We start from the raw sequence: 21,277 nt of genomic DNA on the forward strand, positions 1-21,277 counted from the left end.
AATATTTTTCTTCACAGCAATCGACCCGCCGATCGCGATAACAGACGCAGCTGGGTCTCATACGCTTGGAGAAAAAAAACGGATGGCCACGATCGTCCATTCCATATATATGGGCAGTTGAATGAGGTGTGGTTTTCCTCCACAGCAACAGAAAGTAGCGAAAAAAGTAAAGTAACGTAAACGAGTACGTCTTTTTTTAACTTCCGGGTCAATTCTGGGTCTGACGTCATCTGGCAGTGAAAGCATCATTCAAAAGGTAGCCAACAGCGCCATCTGGTGGAAAACCACTGAAAACGCCCCAACGCGTCTAAAGCGTCCATGGCACTGTGAACAAAGTGCCAACGGATGCGTTACGCGTCCATGGCAGTTATAGAGTTAAGAGAACAAATCTTGTAAGGGGCTACCTGGCACAAAATGTTTTCAGATTGGGGTCCACGACCAAATAAATATTCATTTGGGGGTCCTTGACATGAAAAAGCTTTTCTGGATCAGGGCCCACTTGAAAACCTCGAAAGCGCTCTCGGCCCACCCATTTGACCACTGGTAAGATGGGTGGGCCGCAAGCATTTTCATGTTTATCTTAAGGATCAATCAATCGATTCTGTTCCAGCTTGGATCTACCGTATGTTAATAACGTAGTATACTTAAGTTCCTATTTACGATGAAAACTCAGGTTTTTAAGAATACAAAAGCATTTTTTAATATATTTGTTATTAATGTTATTTAACCCATTCAATCCGGGAAAGCATACGTGTCTTTTAGATTTTAGCTATATAATATATAGCAATATAACTTTTTCAGAAAACTGTTAGGATTCAGAGGGCATTTTTGGCCCACTTAGGATATCCTCATGGCCCACAGGTTGGGAATTGCTGCTCTAGAGTCTATTATCACTAAAGCTGATCTGACACCAGTTTGCCTCATTAGTCATAGTGAGGTAATCAGTGAAAGTGAAGCAATATGCTCAAATTAACTGCTCTCTGAACACAGACTGTTATCTGTGTCAAACTGCAGACACTGGATGAAACCAGAGTCTTGAAACAACTTTTACATATTAATTTCAGAGGGATTTTCACCACGTAAATGGGTTAGTTTGTGTGTGTGTGTGTGTGTGTGTGTGTGTGTGTGTGTGTGTGTGTGTGTGTGTGTGTGTGTGTGTGTGTGTGTGTGTGTGTGTGTGTGTGTGTGTGTGTGTGTGTGTGTGTGTGTGTGTGTGACTCATAGTTTACCAGCATAGATGACTCTTTGTTGTTGTTGTGGGTTTTTTTGTTGCTTTTTTTTTTTTCAATTTAGTCGTTATGCCAAATGATTCCTCCCCTCACATTCTGTGTGTTGTAACTGCAGTATCCTATACTGGCTCACCTCCCAGTGAGGAGCTCCCATGTAGAGCCTCTGTCCTACACCTCCCTCCCACCCAACACCAGGTGCCGCCCCAGCCCGTAGGAGTAGTGACTAATATCACCGTCCGCGCCAGGCTTCCCTAGCTCCCCCGAATTGTGTTTGTATATAGACGCTCGACAAAGCCGGATGCACCACCACGGTGGATTCGACCACTCTGTGGTGGTCTGGGCAGGTACTTCATCACTGCGCCACCAAGCGCCTACCGGCATAAATGACTGACATCATAGACTGGCCATATGAAGTCCAAGATTCACATGGGAGCCACACCATAATTAGACCAGGCCTTGTTTCTTGTTGCCCTCCTTTGAATGTTTGGTCTGTTATTTTATTCCACACTAATGCGTGTGGCAAATATGCATGCATATTAAGAGTATGTGTATGCTAAGAGGTTCACAGAGAAAGAGAAAAAGACACTGAAGGCTTCTGATTCTTATTGATCTTCATGTTTAAAAGCCGGCGCGACATGAAAAACATACGGTTGTGATCAGTGATTAGTGTAGCTGGCATTAAGGGAAGATGATGAAGAGAGGACTCAGAAGCCTGGCGAGCGAGCCAAAGAACAAAGGAAAAAGACAAGTCTCTTTGTCTTTGTTGTTGGTATGTCAACCATATGTGTTGTCAAAGATAATACAAGTACACACTCATATCAAATGCTTTATGACACCAAAAAGGAAAATCAATATCAATCGTAAGATTGCCTTTCATTACGACCCAAATAGAATTCACAGGGAAAGAAAACAGTCAAGGAAAGCAGGCCCAATAATATGCTTTGCCCACCAAAAGAATGAGAACATGTGACAAATCAGAATGGCATAATGATCGGATTCAAAGCACTTGTCTGGCATGAGAGACGGAAAAATTACATTTGTAAACCACTTAAACCCTATAGTATATGTGTTATACATCAAACAGCGAAAACATGCTATCCAAAAGCTTGCAGTGCGGGCTTCGGTGTTCCGTGCACATGGTAATGGTCAATGGCTGTGCGCAAATGCAGATCAATTGCTCCAGCCACTGAGGAGAACCGGGCAGTTTTGGGAACAGACGCACACACAGACAGACGCACACACAGACGCACAGAGCTTTGTAGAATTATGGGATGATTATTTCAAAAGATTTTCAAAAAATTCAACATTTTTAAAAATTCATTAATTAGATGGAAAAAAAAACGTTTAAGAAGTAGTGAAAATAGCAGATGTGACGTGTTGTGAGCTTGTAGATCTGCTACTGTGAGCTTGTAGATCTGCTATTTTCACTAGTTTGGGTCCCGGGGAGACATAAAATTTCTCTTTTGGGTCTCGAGCTGAAAAGTTTGGGAACCACAACAATAGGCCATATTCACACGGCCATTTTGCCCTGACGTCTGACTTGGGGATGGGAAACCAAATACTTGTAAACAAAAAGGATGGACACAGGTTTTCCGACTGATTTAGCCGAAGTTAGGCCTAAAGAGATTAGAGTGTGTATCGATTGAAGGCTTTGACAGCTGACACTTAACATTAGTTGGTTCAACCTTGAGAGTGCCCTAACAAAGTCGATGAGAAACTATTACACTGCTGTAAAACACAGTTAGATTTTCAAGTAGCTTAAACTAAAACTGCCTCCCAAGGTCCACTGTAGTATAAGACCAAAACGTACCAGCGTTAAACTTCTTAAAAAGTCTAAGCTAACAAATTATTATAGTATTGTAAAAGAGTAGAGGGTGTAGAAATTCTCCAGTGATCTTTATAGCATGATAGCCTGTTGTGACTTGTCATGAAAAGAACATCTACTTTCTTATGACAGAATGTTTTGACCCTGGGTGTCTTTAAGCCTCTGTGTGTGCGTGCATAATGGCGCTCAAGCAGGTGGGATTGAAGGGATTGCTGCATCTGGATTGGACCAATGAATGATAATAGGCAATTTAAACCCCGGGTGGCATCAAACTGCCCATCTCTTTACCTATACCACTTCCAACAAAGGGCTAGCATTTAGTTCTGTGTACTATTTTGACAGTTTTGTAAAGTAAACTAAAGTTTGTATAGTCTTATGCTTGAACCTTCATTGATTCTTCTAGACTTTCTTAGGAGGAAGCCCCTGGAGCAACTTGTAGCAGTTTGGTAGGACTGAGAAGTCCTATTTGTTTTCTGTTGAACATTGTTTTCCCTTTTTAGTTTTTAAGTTTAGTTCAGTTAAGGATTTTTTGTTTAGTTTGTTTTTTAGTTTTTTATTTAGTTTAATTTAGTTAAGAGACTTGACATTAGTTTACACTTTGATTTATTTGTTAGGGAAATGTTGGGTTGATTAATGCACTTTAGTTTGTTGATTTGTGCATGGCTCAGCTCTGAAGATAATAAACTAATGCTATTAAGAATCTGGATTCATACTGTGCAGATAGCCATTCTTTGGAGTGGGAAAAGTGGGGAGCCACACACCATGTAATGTACAAGTTTTCCCTAGACTGTGGATATGTAAGTACAGTAGTAGAAGAGGTCTGAACCCTTCTGAATGTTGAGAGTTGTTGAGAGAGTGTTGCTGCTGGGAGAACTTTGTTGACAGTCAATTCTTCAGGTGATACGTACCCGACTGCAAGAACATACTATAAATGTGTTTGTATTTTATTTTGCGTAAATCAATGTCTTCTTGCTATTGCATCAACGCAGCATTTGCATCCTCACCTCACCATCACTTTCCCAGCAACTGGTTGTCCTTGTAGGCCAATATACAGCTACTGATTACACATTTCCAGCTGATGATCCCTATATAGGAAAAACTGTTTCACCGGTTGGGGTGATTAATCCATCATCATGGATCTGGAAAGGGACGTATGTGCATGGGTGTGTGTGCGTGTGCGTGTGCGTGTGCGTGTGCGTGTGCGTGTGCGTGTGCGTGTGCGTGTGCGTGTGCGTGTGTTGAGGATAAGCTCCGTCCAAAGCTCAGTTGAATGTTGAACTCTTCACGGTTGACTATTCAAATGAGAGATTATGTGTGTGTGTCAACATGATTTAAGAGGCAATGTCAAAGTGGTTACTGTTGATGGCCATATTAAGCGGCAGCCTAATCTACTTAGGTAAATTCCTGGCTGTCAGTGGAGATTAGAAAGTGGCTTGATAAAATGACTGATATATGAATTATGTTCCTTCCTCTCCCTGTATGTCCACATGTATGAATACTACATCATCACTGGACTGTATCCCCACAGGAGACCAGGGTTTCAACTGGGTGAGTATCGCTTTGTGCTGTATCTGGCCCTATATGATAGCTGGGCTCATTTTCAAGTGGAAAGCTGGCTTTCTAAATACCCTACTGATTCATGCATGACCAAGCGATAACGAAGGGCCTCGAATGAAATACCAGACGAGAGAGCGGGGAGGTTAATCTCTCCATCTCACTCTCTATTCCTCTTTCCCTCTGTCATCCACTTGCTGCTGGGTTATTCAATTTTATAGGACACCAACGATTCTCTTTTAAATTATTTTTCGTTTCTCTCTCTCTCTCACTCACTTACCCTTTTCTCCCACTCTTGTTCTCAAGCAGAAAAACTGAACACGCACACGATAACTACAAACACAGAGCAGAGAATAATACAGCATGTTGGCCCTGTCTGCATTTCATTTGGAAAGCTAACGAGAGAGGAAAAAAGGAGAGAGCCGACATCGTCTTATCTTTAGTTTGTTTTCATCTTGTGTACAACACAATCTCATTTGATTTATGATTCCTCCATTTATTCTAGTCTACCAAATGCACTACAGAGCATAGTAAGTATTATCCCACTATTATCCCAAAGTATTTCAGACTGATCAGAAATGAATTTATATGTAAAAAAGACAAAAACTAAATGTGAACGAGAGCGAGATTATGACAGAGAGAAAGCGAGACGGAGACAAACCCTGTCCCTACTGCTGAAGGTCCACTGTATACTGACCGACTAGGACACTAGGAGGGTGTGCACACTGTCCCCTCTGGCTGCATGTCTTCTGCATAGTAATCAACGCCCATGAAAGAAGGCAAAAAAAAAAGAAGGGAGGAGGAGGGGGATACTGCACAGGCAAACTGCCATTGCCATAGCAACAGGCAAACTACATCCCGGCTGTCAAAATTGTATTTCCTCTGTGTGTTATTCTACATAAGACAACAGAGGCAGAGGTCAGTGTCATCACAGAAAACGAATAATATTAATTAATCACCAGCCCTCTAATGTTCGGCTCTGGTGAACAAAAATGTGGTGAAACAAATGCAGAAATGCCTGTCTACATCAGTGGTTCTTAAAGTGGGGTACAGGTGGGTTACGGGGGGGGGGGGCAGCTAAATGACTGATAGGTAATCTTCTTCAACTTCTTCAACAAGTAAATACAACTGGAGAACGTACAAGAATTTTCATCATAAAATAACTATTATCTGTATGACTACAGTACATAAACAATAAAGGAATTCTGGAGCAAATGACAGTCCATATCAGACCAAATCATGAGGAACAATAAGAATGTTGTCAGGTCGGGGCCCCAAGGATATCAAAAGGGGTCCGTGGCTTAATGCCTGTCAAACTGGAGGTCCTTGAAATTTAAGTTGAGAATCACTGCTCTAAATAGTCTCAAAACATCCCTGTATCATTGCATTTAATGTGCAGTGTGTGTTGGCGTGTAGGCCTAAATGCGAAAACGCTATCACTAGGGACACAACAAATAAAGTTGCTCTATGGAACGCTCATCACAACAAATTGTCTTTCATTGGGTACGGAAAGTTACAGCAAAGTCACTGCATCAGCAAAGTCTAACTTAAGTGGCATCTTAAACTTTTCTCTCTCTCTCTCTCTCTCTCTGAGTGAGTGAGTGAGTGAGTGAGAGAGAGAGACTTTAGTTACAGATTTTAGTTACATATTTAGATTATTACTACAATACAAAACATACTTAACCACTTTAAGCCCAATTTTATACTTTGTTAATTTGAAAATAGCCAATCTGCTATTTTCAAGAACATTGTACACATTTTACTTTGGTGCTGTAAGTATATAATCTTGCTGAAAGTATATACATCACTGGATAACGCTTTGTGTTAACAAATGACGGCATAATATACAACTTTTGGGTATGAAAGTTCAAAGGTCAAGGACACAAACAAGGTCAAGGTAAAAAGGCAGAATGGAGGGGTGGGAATGATAAGTAGGCGGCCCTGAAGAGATGATTAACTTTTGGTTCAAATGGGTCAGAAGTCTAGGTCAAAATGTCATCATCGGTCATATACTGTATCTGTAACGGAGAGACATACAGTAGAAGAAATGTTGGTGTGGGCAGAGTTTGCAACCCCAGGTGTGTTTTCTTTTCTCTCTCTCATTCTCCCAGTATGTTGCCATGCAATGAATAAAATGGGAGCAAAGAAGTTGAAGTGATTTGAATGTGTATTACCCGTGGGAATGTATAGCAGTATTAACGTTGAGAAAATAATAAGCACAAGGAAATACAAGTCTGCCATCAAAATCATTGAACTGTCAGACATCAAAGATGAGGTGTGTGTGTGTGTGTGTGTGTGTGTGTGTGTGTGTGTGTGTGTGTGTGTGTGTGTGTGTGTGTGTGTGTGTGTGTGTGTGTGTGTGTGTGTGTGTGTGTGTGTGTGTGTGTGTGTGTGTGTGTGTGTGTGTGTGCGTGCGTGCGTGCGTGCGTGCGTGCGTGCGTGCGTGCGTGCGTGCGTGCGTGCGTGCGTGTTTACAGCTACACAACAGATGTTCTGTGCAGACAGAAACACACCAGACAGGCAGCAGTATCCCATAGCTCTCCCCAGATGGACAGACTAAATGACGTGCGTGTGTGTGCGTGTGCGTGTGCGTGCGTGCGTATACTGTACTGTATTTGTGAACAGAAAGAAGAGCTTGCTTTGCCTCTAGCCCATCAATGTCCCCAGGGATTAGGTAACCAGAGAGAGACAGAGATACAGAGACAGAGAGAGAGAGACAGAAAGACAGAGTGAGAGAGAGAAAGACAGAGAGAGAGAGAGAGTGAGAAAGAGACAGACAGAGATAGAGAGATAAAAAGACAGAGACAGACAGAGACAGAGAGAGCAATGGAAGGAAGAAGACCAGAGACAGAGAGAGAGAGAGTAAGAGGAATGGATGGACAGAAAGACACATAGAGAGACACAACACAGAGAGAGAGAGAAAGAGAGAGAGAGAGAGGTGCATGGATAGACAGAGAGAGATCGAGCGAGCGAGGAGGATGGATATACAGAGAGACAGAAAGCCCAAGGCAAATACATTTAGCTCTCTTTCACTCTCCCATCTGAACTCCATCACTCCCCTCTCACAGTTCACTGTGAAGTCAGACATTGTGAAAATACTTTGCACAAGAAACTTAGAATGCTGGTGGATAAAAAAATAAAAAAATAAAATAAACAAATGGAACTGCTCTGTTTATCTATATGCCATCATTTTAGTAAGTAAACAACTACTGTATAATTCAGAGGACAGTTGGGAAAATAAAAGAGAAGCACATATTTCAGAAATCATAAAAACGTATAGTCTAAAATCCCCATCCATTCCTTGAGTTCCCTTACATCGGCGTATTTGCGGCAGTCCAAACCCAGTATCAAGACAGGTGGGCCACAAATTCCCCAAACTCATGATAAACACATTATGCCATTTCTTTCACTGCATTATAGACGTTTCCGCTGCTCAACTCAGCAAATCTTGCCCACCTCCACGTACAGTATTATAGCCACAAATAACTAATAAGGAGCTCTGGGAGGAGAAACTGAATACATGCCTATACTGTATTTGGTGACATCTACAGTACTGTATGAGAGGAAGAAGTATTTAAACAAGACCTAGTACCAAGATTATTAAAACGTTTTGTTCTTTAATAGTCTAGACTCTATTATAATGTGCGATAGTGCCCCGAAGTGCTTGAAATGTGCGAGAAGAAGGCTTTCTCTGTGTTTCATTTGACATTTCCATGACAAACCATGGCTCCCCAAGCTCAGATGATAGAGGCAGTGTTCTATCCAGTTCAGACATCGGCATTGTGCCTAACTGTAGTCCACTAACCATAAACATAATAAACACACATAGATAATGTATTGGCCGCTGCTGTGACTCGGAGCGATGCGTCAACGTGGCTGCCATAATAGCTGGGGCTAGCCATGCCTCATAATGCATTCATGTATTATATCTACTGCAGAACTTTCAACTTATTTTCAAGCGGTCAGACATGTAGTTATGTTATGATACAGGATACCTGGTAAAGTAAAAACAAAATGTTCATACCAAAATACCTTATCTTACATAGATAGTAACAGTAATGGTTATAAGACAGAAACAAGTTTTACTTATATACTACACAGAAATATTTCTTGCCCCTCCCAATATGGCTGCAACACTGACATACAATCCATATGGGAAAGTGAAATGGAAATGGGTATGCCACCAGCGGTAGTTAGCGGACTATGTACAGAGCCTGTTGCAACCACTGGGGAGACAGCAGGTTTGACAATTGGTGTGACCAATGGTCACACCTGTAGCCCATAAGGCAGGGTTCCCCAATAGGTGGCCCGCGGGCCATTTGCGGCCCGCGAGGGGCAACTGTCCGGCCCGCACCAACCCTGTCACTTGGCTAGTGAAAGTTTCAGGTATGGTGTGTGTGATATGAAATGTGAGCTTACCATAATCACAGTAATCCTTAATCATATTCCATCATATTCAAGGGCTTTTGGAGAGAAATTTCACAGACTCCAGTCACTTTTAGAGCACTGCAGAGGTGTGTGTGTGTGCGTGTGCGTGTGCGTGTGTGTGTGTGTGTGTGTGTGTGTGTGTGTGTGTGTGTCCAGCTGATGCTCGTTGACGCTCGTTAATTTCATACTGGAAGATAATTGAGGTGACTGGGCTTAAACTTTATCTCAGTAAATGACATGGAACTCCATATTTGGGCATGGCTGACATCATAGTGACAACATGAGCTTTGAATCAGCTCAGCTTAAAACCAGACTGCACATTGTGAATGACACACATGGAGAGAGACATTGAGGAGGCCTTTGTTACCAACAAGAGGAACTATTAGCAGAGATCCGTACACTTGATATTCAGCTGGTAATTGCCCTGTAACCAATCCTGGATTGTAAGGTCACAGATCATTAATTACATTCGTGGAACATTACAGCCCATGCATAGCAGCAGCTTTGACCATGACCCAACCGTTCCCGACAACGATGCAGCAGCAGGGAAACTCAGAAGAAGAAAGACCTTACAGTAGCCTACCATCACAGCCTACCAAGACTTTAACGCAATCGGAAGTAAAGAGACATCATCTGACTGACAGAGGAAAGAAAACTCACATCTGTAAACAATGTGGCAAGAGTTTCAGTCGGTTAGGTAACCTGAAGACACACCACCGTATCCACACTGGAGAAAAACCTTTCTACTGTAAACAGTGTAACAAGAGTTTCACTGAGTTAGGTACTCTGAAAATACACCAGAGTGTCCACACGGGAGAAAAACCTTTCTACTGTAAACAGTGTTACCAGAGTTTCACTCTGTTAGCTAGCCTGAAGAGACACCAGCTTATTCACACTGGAGAAAAACCTTTCTACTGTAAACAGTGTTACCAGAGTTTCAGTAGGTTAGGTAGTTTGAACAAACACCAGCTTGTCCACACTAGAGAAAAACCTTTCCGCTGTTACCAGTGTGACAAGAGTTTCAATCAAGTATATGGCCTGAAAATTCACCAGCGTATCCACACGGGAGAAAAACCTTTCCATTGTAAACAATGCGACAGGAGTTTCAGTTCGTTAGGTGTACTGACGAAACACCAGCGTATTCACACTGGAGAAAAACCTTTCTACTGTAAACAGTGTAACAAGAGTTTCACTGAGTTAGGTACTCTGAAAATACACCAGAGTGTCCACACGGGAGAAAAACCTTTCTACTGTAAACAGTGTGACAAGAGTTTCCGTTTGTTAGATGACCTGAAGAGACACCAGCTTATTCACACTGGAGAAAAACCTTTCTACTGTAAACAGTGTAAGAAGAGTTTCAGTCGGTTAAATCACCTGAAAATACACAAGTGTGTCCACACAGTGGACTTGGGTGTTGGAAGTGCATCATTGCTCCATAATTTTTACGTTTAACCATTAACCGTTAGTATTAACAGATTGAGTGCCAAACACGTACATCTAGACTACGTGTTTGCAAATACACCCGTCGAGTATTTTTTTTTCCCACATGGGGTGCTCTAACGCAACTTAGGTATGATCCGAGGACCCTGTAAAATGGAATGGACGGATGTGAATCCAGTCCAAAAAACATATTTTCCGTCCGTTCCAATGATAGGATCTTGAGAAAAAGGTCCATATCTCCATATCTTTTTACAGTCGTGAAAACAAGCCATTTTCGACGGGCTCTGCAATGGCGGATCGTGTTAAAAATATTATTGTTCCAGTCGTTACTAGACAGGACCCTCGACCATCGAGCAGACACCCTTTGTTTAGATCCGGGTCCTTGTGGAGGCTTCTACAGCTCTAAACAGATCGGCGTAAACGGTAAGAACGCTGGCACTGGATGTACCCTGTTTTAAAAAACCTCTGGCACTTGATGTGTTAACCGGTTACCAATTTATTAACGATTACCGGTTGGCCATCACTAGCTGCTGAAGATGCATACGTTTCAAGCACACTGTAACAACCAAATAAATGGTTGGTTCTCAACTTATTTAGTTTCAACTTTCAAGAGTGCATTATTTTCTTGTGTGAGCCTCAACACAGGATTTAAAGGTTTCATGACATGCTGGTTTCACGAAACATTAAGTCTTTATCATGGTCCTTCAAACGTGTATTAAAAAGGTTTTAACTGAAAAATCCCCTCCAGTGAGCCATGGCAGGTTTTTTTCTCTCAGTGTTCTGAAGCCTTTTCAGCTGCAATGAAAATAAAACCTATTTGCCTGCGGTTGTCGCTGTTGAGGGATTTTGCCTGTCAATCATCGCCTCTACTCCGCGGGGAGGGGGAGGGATTAATGGACTTTGACATCAAAGTCCACGGGCCAATCACAGCACTTTCCTGAGCCTAATTATTCCGAAAACCCCGAACCACAGAAAATCCAGTGAATGTTCAAAGTTCCGTTTTTTGGGGTGTAATTGATTTCAGAAAACCTAAAAAAAAACTAACAAATCCCAGGGCTAAATTGTGAGTACCACAACCAATAATAATTATAATAATGGTGGTAAGAGCAGCAACAGCACGAGTATCTGCACTGTCACTGGAGTAGCGGGAACGCCACCCCCCCCCAAAGCCCCAATCTGTTCGCAGGTTGGGTGGCCCTCGGCTTGGTACCCTAGACATAATTTGGCCCTTGGGGAAAACTAATTGGGGAACCCTGCCATAAGGCAATCAATGCATAGAAACCTAGATACCTCATTGGCCTCTGCAGTTCGTTGGAGCGACCTGTATCGCGGCCGCCATTTTAGAGGAGGCACGCTGCGATTCGAAGTGACTACTGGCCAATCACAGCGCGTTGACCACTGGCCAATCACAGCGCTTTGACCACTGGCCAATCACAGCGCGTCTAACTGACTAGTTGCTGCGCAGCTGCCTCTTAAAGGGTTAAGGGGCTGGGTTACGAAAAGACCCACCCCCACCTGCCTCTGATTGGCCTACCGAACGACCCTTCTGTGACACACGCGGGAGCTTGCCTCCTCTAAAATGGCGCCTGAGATACAGATGCCTCAGAGCCGTAGGAGGCGTCTACCTTTATTTTTTTCTAAAATTATTATCCCGCGATTTTTGTAACCAATTTTTTTCACCCGGTGCCAATTTCCTAAGTGATCCTGGGCGCTACACCAGCCCTACACCAGCACTACACCAGTCCCCCACAGTAGGGCGGCCAGGGCCGAGCTCATGCTTCCTTCAGGCATGAGAGCCAACTGACCTTCTTGTCACCTGACAGGGGGGAATTTCCCTGGTAGGACGTAGCGCGTGGAAGGAACACGTTATTCCAACCAGTTCCCTTCCCCTCCATTAGGCGCCCCGGCTGACCAGGGGGAGGCAGTATAGTGACCAGGATTACTACATGTTTTTGTGAGGGTATTAACTACCCTAGGAGACACGGGGAGAACATGCAAACTCCACACAGAGTAGGTCCTTTCGCCAACCCCACCTAGGGTATGGGCGCTGATGACGCGGAGGAGAAGACACGCCCCCAGCGCCCACAGCATCCCCGGCGGGAATCGAACCCAGGACCTTCTAGCTGTGAGGCGTCTACCTTTATATGTCTATGCTTCCATGCAGCATGGTGAGAGTTTTGGACAGAGGACAGTGGCTTCTCTAGCAAATGGGAAGATCTCAATAGTTGATCTGTGGCATCACACTTAACCTGCAGGACCCTCTGATTGTCTTCTCCAGTACTCTCTTCATAAAGGGAGAGATAGCAGTCTTAATAAATGTACTGTAAGCGTGTGTCATGCATCAAAGTGGCAATTACAGTAATTGTGTGACAGACAGTCTGTCACAAATCGAAAAGTAAAACTACAGATGGCATATTACCTTAAGCTTAATCTTGAAAGGAGAACAATGAAAAGGCATATAAATCATTTGACCTTGTGCTGCTTGATCACATCCACTTCCTCTTTCTTTTCTTATTTTTTTATTGCCCCTTTTCTCCCTAATTTAGTCATTATTATGTGAATTAGTTCCTCCCCACACACATTTGTGTATTGTCACTGCTGTCGTATCCTACTGACTCACCTGCTAGTGAGGAGCCCCCACCGGAAGGACACATACAGTAGCCTTCGTCCTACTCCTCCCGCCCAACACTCCCTGCTGACAGGTGCCGCCCCCAGCCGGTAGGAATACAGTTGCAGTGACAAATATCACCCTCGCCGCCCGGCTTCCCTCCACCGACCTAGGGCCAGCTGTGTTCGTATATAGACGCTCGATAAAGCTGAATGCACCACGGTGGATTTGAATCCATAACCTCCGCAGTGTTGGGCAGGTACTTTACCACTGCACCGCCCGAGCGCAGTGGTTTAAATTAATTTAACCCTTTAAGACCTGAGGCGATTCTTAAAAAAAATCACAATCCTAACAGTTTTTGGAAAAAAATCAAAAAAATGTTTTCAAGATTTTTCAAAAATAGCAGATCTACAAGCTCATAGCGCGGCACTCGGTGCCACGCTATGAGCTTGTATATCTGCTATTTTTGAATAGCCAAAGAAATCTAAAGTGACACAGATGCATTCCAGGTATTAATGGGTTAAAAGAAAATGGTATCACCCACCCTCTGTGCTATTGGAGTCCTACCATTATATGTTACCTGGGAGTGGAATGAATTGAAATGGACTGGATAAAATCCAGGATCAAACCCCGCATAGCATTTCTAGCCTAAACCCCCATGCTCCGATGCAGGCAAACTCAATCCAACAGAGGAAAACCGATTTATAAAGAATACAATTTTTGTCTTCAGCCCGGCAGACTGAAAAGAATGATGCAAATGTGTGTGTCAGAGGAAGAGAGAGACTGTGCACTTTCCTCCAGGGCTTCCAAACTCAAGCAGAAGTGTGGGACTTCGCTATAAATGAAAGCAGCAATAAACTGTGGCTGGAATAAAATATACCTTCGATGAGTTGACAAGAATAACTTCCTAGTTGTATGATTCACTGATGCTCTGTCTGGAGTAAGAGAGGTATCTTCCCATTAGAACCAAGATTCAGCCCAGTGTCCTGGCCATGACAAAATAACGAGACCTTACCATACACACCTTATGTCCTAACACTCCTTATGATGTTGCCCATTCAGATAGATGCTAGCTACTGTATGTTATTTAGATAGATGCTGGTTCGATGTCGACCTGCTATCTTCGTAACTTTATAGCATACTCTAACGACTTGACCATTTACCATGTTGTTGGTTGACTAGGGTTCACGGCACTCACTCTGGCCTTGCACTGTCTGCTAAATACCTACATCCTAATTGTATATTGTGTGAGACTAGCTCTAAAGTCACGATAGTGTTGTATAATACAGTACAACTACAAACAACCACTTTAGGAAAACATACACAGTTTGACCTGTAGCTCATCTGCAAACAGCGAAGATCATAGCCAAGGTCTATATTTATTCTTTGGGTGAGAGAGGAATAAAATAAAGCAGGCAGCAGAGAGAAGAACATTGAAAGGTAAAGTAATAATAATCTGCAGGGTTGTCAGACAACCCAGCAGACAATATCTCTACAGATACAAGCCTTTATTACCCGCCAGCTCCATAAAACCAAATAAGCCCTATCTGGAGAAGAGCAGCTGCGTGCGTGCGTGCGTGCGTGCGTGCGTGCGTGCGTGCGTGCGTGCGTGCGTGCGTGCGTGCGTGCGTGCGTGCGTGCGTGCGTGCGTGCGTGCGTGCGTGCGTGCGTGCGTGCGTGCGTGCGTGCGTGCGTGCGTGCGTGCGTGCGTGCGTGCGTGCGTGCGTGTGTAAGCATGTATGTATGCTGTGCATATGCAATCGTGCATGTGCCCAATAAGCTTAATCCTGAGAAGTAGAAAAGCAACTACTGGCCATTTTAAATCAATGTGGAAGCACCCTGGTCAGTTGTACACGACAGGTAAAAAAGAACACACGCAGAGTGCTCTCGTGCTGCTCTCAGCTGCCAGGAGGTGGCAGAGAGCAGAAAGATGGCCTGCATATTTATTCATGAGAAGGGTTTTTATTTCATTATTTACTCGAAGACGAAGCCTGGGTTATACAACTTTGCACTTGGGTGTTGTGCGTCGAAAAATAGACGATATACAGGCTTACAATGCATTGCAGTGCGACACGATGTGATCTGCTGTTTTCGGTGCACTCCAGATCACTGACTCCTGGAATAGACAACTGACAAAGCTCAAATCTATCATGCTGACCATAATGCTGACTATCCCCTCCCCCCCCACATACACACAGACATCCCCCCAAGCAAGCCATACCCATATTCCAACAGCGTGGGTTTGAATCCTGTTGTAACTCATGTTAGCCTGTTGCACTTTTCATTGCACATTACATTTTCCATTTGTATTCATATGTTAAGCACAGTTCATGCTATTTTGGCAACCAAATGCCCTTTCCTCCAGCGCCACCTTTAGGCCAAATGGCACTTTTTAAATGATGGTACTATGGTAAAGCTTTTGCTCTTGTTTACAATGTGTCAATGCTTCAGTGCATATACAATTTAACCTCCCCACAAAACATGCTTATATCTCTCTCTTTTCTCTCTCTCTTTCTTTTACATTCCCTCTCTTTTCCCTTTTAGCCACAATACTGGTGAGAGCACAGGGCTGTAAAGATGGCAATATTGGTCGATTCAAATCGTTTTGGCTTGGTTGGGTGTACTGTAGCTAGTAGGGCTTTCAGACTCTTGTTAATTGATAGATAAATGATGGACAGACAGAATTGTTCAGTATGATTTACCGGTGACTGCCGTCTTTCCCTGGGATGCGGTCTCCTGATGGGTCCAAGGGGGAGGGGAGCAGGTTGAAACAGGAGGCTAGGGACTGGCTGGAGTCTTCTCTGGATACTGTAGACAGACACACACACACAAAAAAAATCTATAACACCCATTTTGACTTGGAAACCTATTAGAGCAATGTCATAACAGTCACGTGGCGTAACGTGAAGGAGCCCCATATCTAACTTAAAATCAACTACACCCTCTGCTGTTCAAATCATTGGTCCATCTTTTCGTCAGTGAACAGACAATTCCAGAGCCAAGTTCCACAATCACTTTGTAAATGTCCCCCCTCTTCCTCTCTCTCTCCCCCTCTTCCTCTCTTTATCTGATTCCAGAGGTTATGAGTCACAATTGGAGTTGAAACTTGGGGCCCTGGAGCTAAGGACTGAAGGCCGTGAATTGCTATGAAACTGCCTGCTTTTTAATAAAGGCTCCAACTAGCCACCCGAGAGAGCTAAAAGTGAGAAGTGATGAGAGTTTGTGTGTGTGTGTGTGTGTGTGTGTGTGTGTGTGTGTGTGTGTGTGTGTGTGTGTGTGTGTGTGTGTGTGTGTGTGTGTGTGTGTGTGTGTGTGTGTGTGTGTGTGTGTGTCTGTGTGTGTGTGTGTGTGTGTGTGTGTGTGTGTGTGTGTGTGTGTGTGTGTGTGTGTGTGCGCACGCGGGGTTCGCTAACTCCACGTGTCCTGTTTTTTTTGTGCAAGTGTGTTTGTTTGTGGACTTTTGATTGCTTGTGTGTGCTTCTCTCTTTTGCTGTATCTGTGTGTGTATGTGCAAGCGTAGATGTGTGTTTCTCCAACCCCCTCCCTTAATTCTTGGTGTGTGGGAGAGATCCTGCTCTCCTGTCTCCTGCACAGTACAGGCTTTGTCACTCGATTTTATGAAGGCAATTTATCAATCCTTTAATTTCATGCTACAGTCTGCAAACCAGAGGTGTCAGGAGGGGGGGGGGGGCTTATATACTGTGTCAAGACCCAGATCTCTTATTACTGTTTATTTATATATGTTACTTCTTACAATTAAAAAAGTGAAACTAAGATTAGGCCAAATATACCGGGATCATGGGTGATGTGGTGTTTAGTCTGGAGACAAGAGCACAGCGGATTCATAGTCTCCGTCTTGGTTCACCCTTGTTTGTTCCCAGTGTGTACACTGATCCATCACTCACACAGCAGCTCTGTGCCGGTCCTTTGGCAGGAATCCAGGCCACACAGGCAAACTTTACATTGTCTTTGTGTGATAGGAATATGGTGGGAACTGGGAACATTTGTTATTCAAATATTATTGCAAAATACAGTTTGTAACGTAGTAGGCTACTACTAATGTTAGCTAACTGGTAACTGATCAAAAATGCATGATCTTGCAGAAATAAATTACTAGGATTTCAATTCTTTAAGAAGAAGACTGATGTTGCCAGCGTCAGTCAAGATCGAGGTTGAAGGCTCTAAAGCAGGGGTCTTCAACCTTTTCAGGCCAGGGACCCCTAAACTGATGGGGGGATGGAGCAGGGACCCCCTACCTCGTAGGGTAGGGGGGGCTACCACATATATCGTATATTTATGTATAAAATTGTTTTATAATTTATATGTATAAACATGAAAAAAATGGTTGCCTGCTCCTACGCACAGTTTGTCCCAGTAGTAGCCATGGTTCACATGACGCTCGTCTGTCACAAGCGTCATGGCGCTACTTGTTCCTGTTTTTTGAAAATGTTACATTTACAACCAGTTTATCTACAAAAACATTCAGATTTCAAATATAAAGTCCTGACCCCCCGGCCACGGATGTTACAAGTTAAAGCTCACAGGTCTAAGTACCTGTATCTTCCGTATTGTTCAATCAAATAAAATTAATCCGAACACCGGCCATTTCCTCTTTTTTCTTCTTTTTTTTTTGTGGTAATGTATCAGGGTACAATACACCTCCCAACCAATAGGGGCACGTATTTGAAAGCATATGGAGAAGATTTGGAGAAAATGGCCGGAGAACGGATTAAAAAGCTTTTTATTTAACAATACGGAGGATACAGGTAGACTTAGACCTGTGCACTTTAACTTGTAACATCCGTGGCCGGGGGGGAAGCACTTTATATTTGAAATCTGAACGTTTATGTAGATGTGCTGGTTGTAAATGTAAAACTTACAAAAAACAGGAACAAGTAGCGCCATGACTGTCATGGTATGACAATCGTGTTTCAGGGCTATCCCAGTAAGTGTGCAAAAGGACCTTTCTCTACAAAATATGTATAAACATACCATGTTATTGTGCATTCAATGCTAAGCTATTGAAATATGTCATGTTGACAAATTGAAATAAAAAAAATAAAAGTTTTTTTTTTTTTTTTTTTTTTTTAATCAAACAACAATTTCGCGGACCCCCTGCAGTACCTCCACGGACCCCCTAGGGGTCGCTGACCCCCTGTTGAAGACCTCTGCTCTAAAGCAGTGGTCGGCAACAGGCGACCCAAGGACCAGAACCGGCCCGCATAAATATCTTACCCAGCACTTTATTTTAAACATATTTTGTATTTATTTATTTTTCATTTTACAATATCAAACCAACAGTCCCACAAATAGACTATAATATAGCCTATTTATATTAATACTATTATAGCTATAAAGTCCAAATAGAGAAGAATGGTTTTACTTTCATCCACGTTGAGACAATGGAGTGCAATGTCACGCTGAACATCATGAAAAGAACTCGGTGGACTGCACCTGTCCTGCAGAACAGTTACTTTGAAGGTACCATGTTGACAAAATGGCTTTGCATTGATGAAACCACGTAGGATGAGCACAGCATAGTTTGCTGTCCATTCCTATTTAAATGTGGAAAGCTGACAGTAAAAACACTGTCAACTTTCCTCTTTAGACTTTTGGATAGTCTTTCACTTGCTAATTAGCAGCAGGTTAAATGTTTAGTGAACTTCTCACTCAAGCAGGCTGCACACATACCGTACCGTAGCTACCCTCAACACGCAAACAATCAATCCAGTAATAATGTGACGTTGTGCGTCTGGGAGGAGGGGGTCAAATTATTATTAGAATTCTAATAATAGGCTCTGCTACATGGTTAGTCAGTACAATTATCATTCACAATAATGGAAAGGGATACAAAAAAAACTGCTAATTTAAAGTTTATTATGCCACCTATACAGCTAATTTATTTTGATCCATTCTATGCATTTCCCACAAATGTATGTCTTACACGGCGGTCTGTCTCAGAGTTCCAGCAAAAAAAAAAATTAGCCTTTGATTAATGTTCTGGCCCGCCATCTAATGGCTTAGAAAAAGATTGGCCCGAGACCAAACTTACTTGCAGACCCCTGCTCAGAACAGAAATGCCATCTTATTACATTGTGATAAAAAACAAACTAGTCCATACCCAGTGATGTGCACAGCCAAACTAAATTATATGCAGACTTTTGGGTAATGCGCTCGGTATGCATAGTTGTGAGTGATTTAATCCTGTTGGCGTGTTGTGTGGTGTGTGTAATAACCCGGTCATTTACGAGCCAACGTGGAATCCCACAACCATGAGAAGTTTATGTTTACACTGTTTCAGCTAAGCTATGTCTGCTAACACAACCTGGATTTGAACATTGCGCGTTTCAATATGCGTGCTAGTGTTATGGAGATGACATCCAAAGTGCCCTCCCGCTCATAAAACGCTGTGTGTGTACCGTGTGGACACGGGCCTTAAATGAAAGTCCTTTATAAGTTTGCAGTTCAGATCAATTGCTCAATCCACGGAGGAGAAAAATGCAGATTAGGCCGACTGACTGACGGACATATGTTTCCGATACGATTCTGTATATAAAAATTAAAAAAATTGATCTGCCAATGATGTCTTTTGAAGGCTGTTTTTTGTAAGCCCACACCGCCAAGGACGTCTTTTTACGTCTTTTTTTTTTTTTTTATATATATAAAAAACATATATATTATCATTATTTATTTATTTTTCCTGTTTTTCACGAAGAACCAGGAGATAACGCGACCCAAAGATTTACTGCTCCATTCACTTCCTGGTTAAAGTATTAAAGTAATATTCTGAATCTCAGCTCCTGTGTTTTACTATGTATTTTTGAGCGAAACATGCTATTTTCAACTGGGTATAACAAGCGAACGGGAATTGCAATGAAATTTTTCTGTTTTTCACTGAAGCACAGTGAAACCCCTCCGTGATTAGCAACCATCAGCGGATCGATCATACTGGAGAATATTCTGGAGAATATAAATATTCTGTGAAAATCGCAAAATCCTGGCAGACTGGGCTTTTTGGGCTATTTAGTGAATGGCAGTGAATGAGTTAATAACTACCATTATTCAGGAGTTTTCCACACACCACTATAAAGAGCAGCTTAATTTGGCTGGGGATTATGCTCACCAGAATTGTTTAGGAACAATTTGGACCACCCACCCTTCTGATAATTAATAATTGTAGTAATAATTAATAGAGAATTCCAGTTAATCCCACTTGCCATAAAATAACTTGATACAGTTTTCCTCCACAAAATGTAGGCATGATTATCTGCTTTAGTTACTCCCACAATGATTCAGATTTATGTATAAATGCATGAAATTCACACAATTTTCTTCCAGGAGAGGATGCCCCCGGACACCCCTACAGGGGCTAAGCTTCTCATCTTAAACAATGCTACAAACGCCCTGCTGCAAACCATTAGGTCTAAATAAAGAAATAACTAAGCATGCAAACTATTGTGAATGTGTGTGTATTGTGCATTAATGATGGTCTCTCTCTGTCTGTAGGCCATGCCCTTGGAGCTGGTTTGTGTGTCTGTGTGTATGTTTTGCATGCTCATTTGCAACTTCCCTGCTAAAGCAGATTAACATCTGTTTATTAGATTGACGCTCCAGCTAGAGAAGGCTACATACACCACTGGTTCTCAACATGGGGTCCGCGGACCACCAAGAATCCTTAAGGGGTTTCCAGTCGGTCCCCAGCTAAACGATTGGTACAGTGGGAACAAAATGGACCCTTACCAGCCTGTACTGTCACTCCCAGAGTGTTCAAATGGAACCAAAATGTATCCTTATGGGTTCAATTGGTTTCATTTATACACTCTCAAGAGTTAAAGGTTCCGTAGCCTAAGGCATATCAAATTGCGGGTCCTTGAAATTTAAAAGGTCGACTATCACTGATCTACACCATTTTCGTATCTCTGACTGCTGTAAGTTTCGATGAGCCCACCCACCCGAGTGTGTATCTTACATGATTTTTCAACTACATAAAAGGTCAGTCACATATTATGCACGCATGCATTCAATGAGAGTCAAACCTGAGGCTAAATATATCTACTCAGTCAATCTCCCTGCATCTGAGGGCGTTAAAATCACAGCGGTGGAAGGGACTGGGGTCGTTGGAGTTGTTTTACAGCAAATGTACATTATCAAATCAAACTGACTTCTAGAAGAAAAACAACCAAACTCATTATA

The 21,277-nt window shown here is 42.7% G+C and overlaps 1 protein-coding gene across 2 annotated transcripts in view; it reads right to left on the bottom strand.

Annotated features, from left to right (window-relative positions):
• Positions 1-21,277, bottom strand: part of ccser1 (coiled-coil serine-rich protein 1) — a 179,536-nt gene that overhangs the window by 128,823 nt on the left and 29,436 nt on the right. For both annotated transcript variants that reach the window (XM_080432334.1, XM_080432335.1), the window contains exon 7: positions 15,787-15,892. In XM_080432334.1, the coding sequence (XP_080288460.1) occupies positions 15,787-15,892 (106 nt within the window). The remainder of the gene's footprint in view (positions 1-15,786; positions 15,893-21,277) is intronic.

Source organism: Gymnoscopelus braueri (genome assembly GCF_963280865.1).
Source record: "Gymnoscopelus braueri genome assembly, chromosome: 7".
NCBI classification, from domain to species: Eukaryota; Metazoa; Chordata; class Actinopteri; order Myctophiformes; family Myctophidae; genus Gymnoscopelus; species Gymnoscopelus braueri.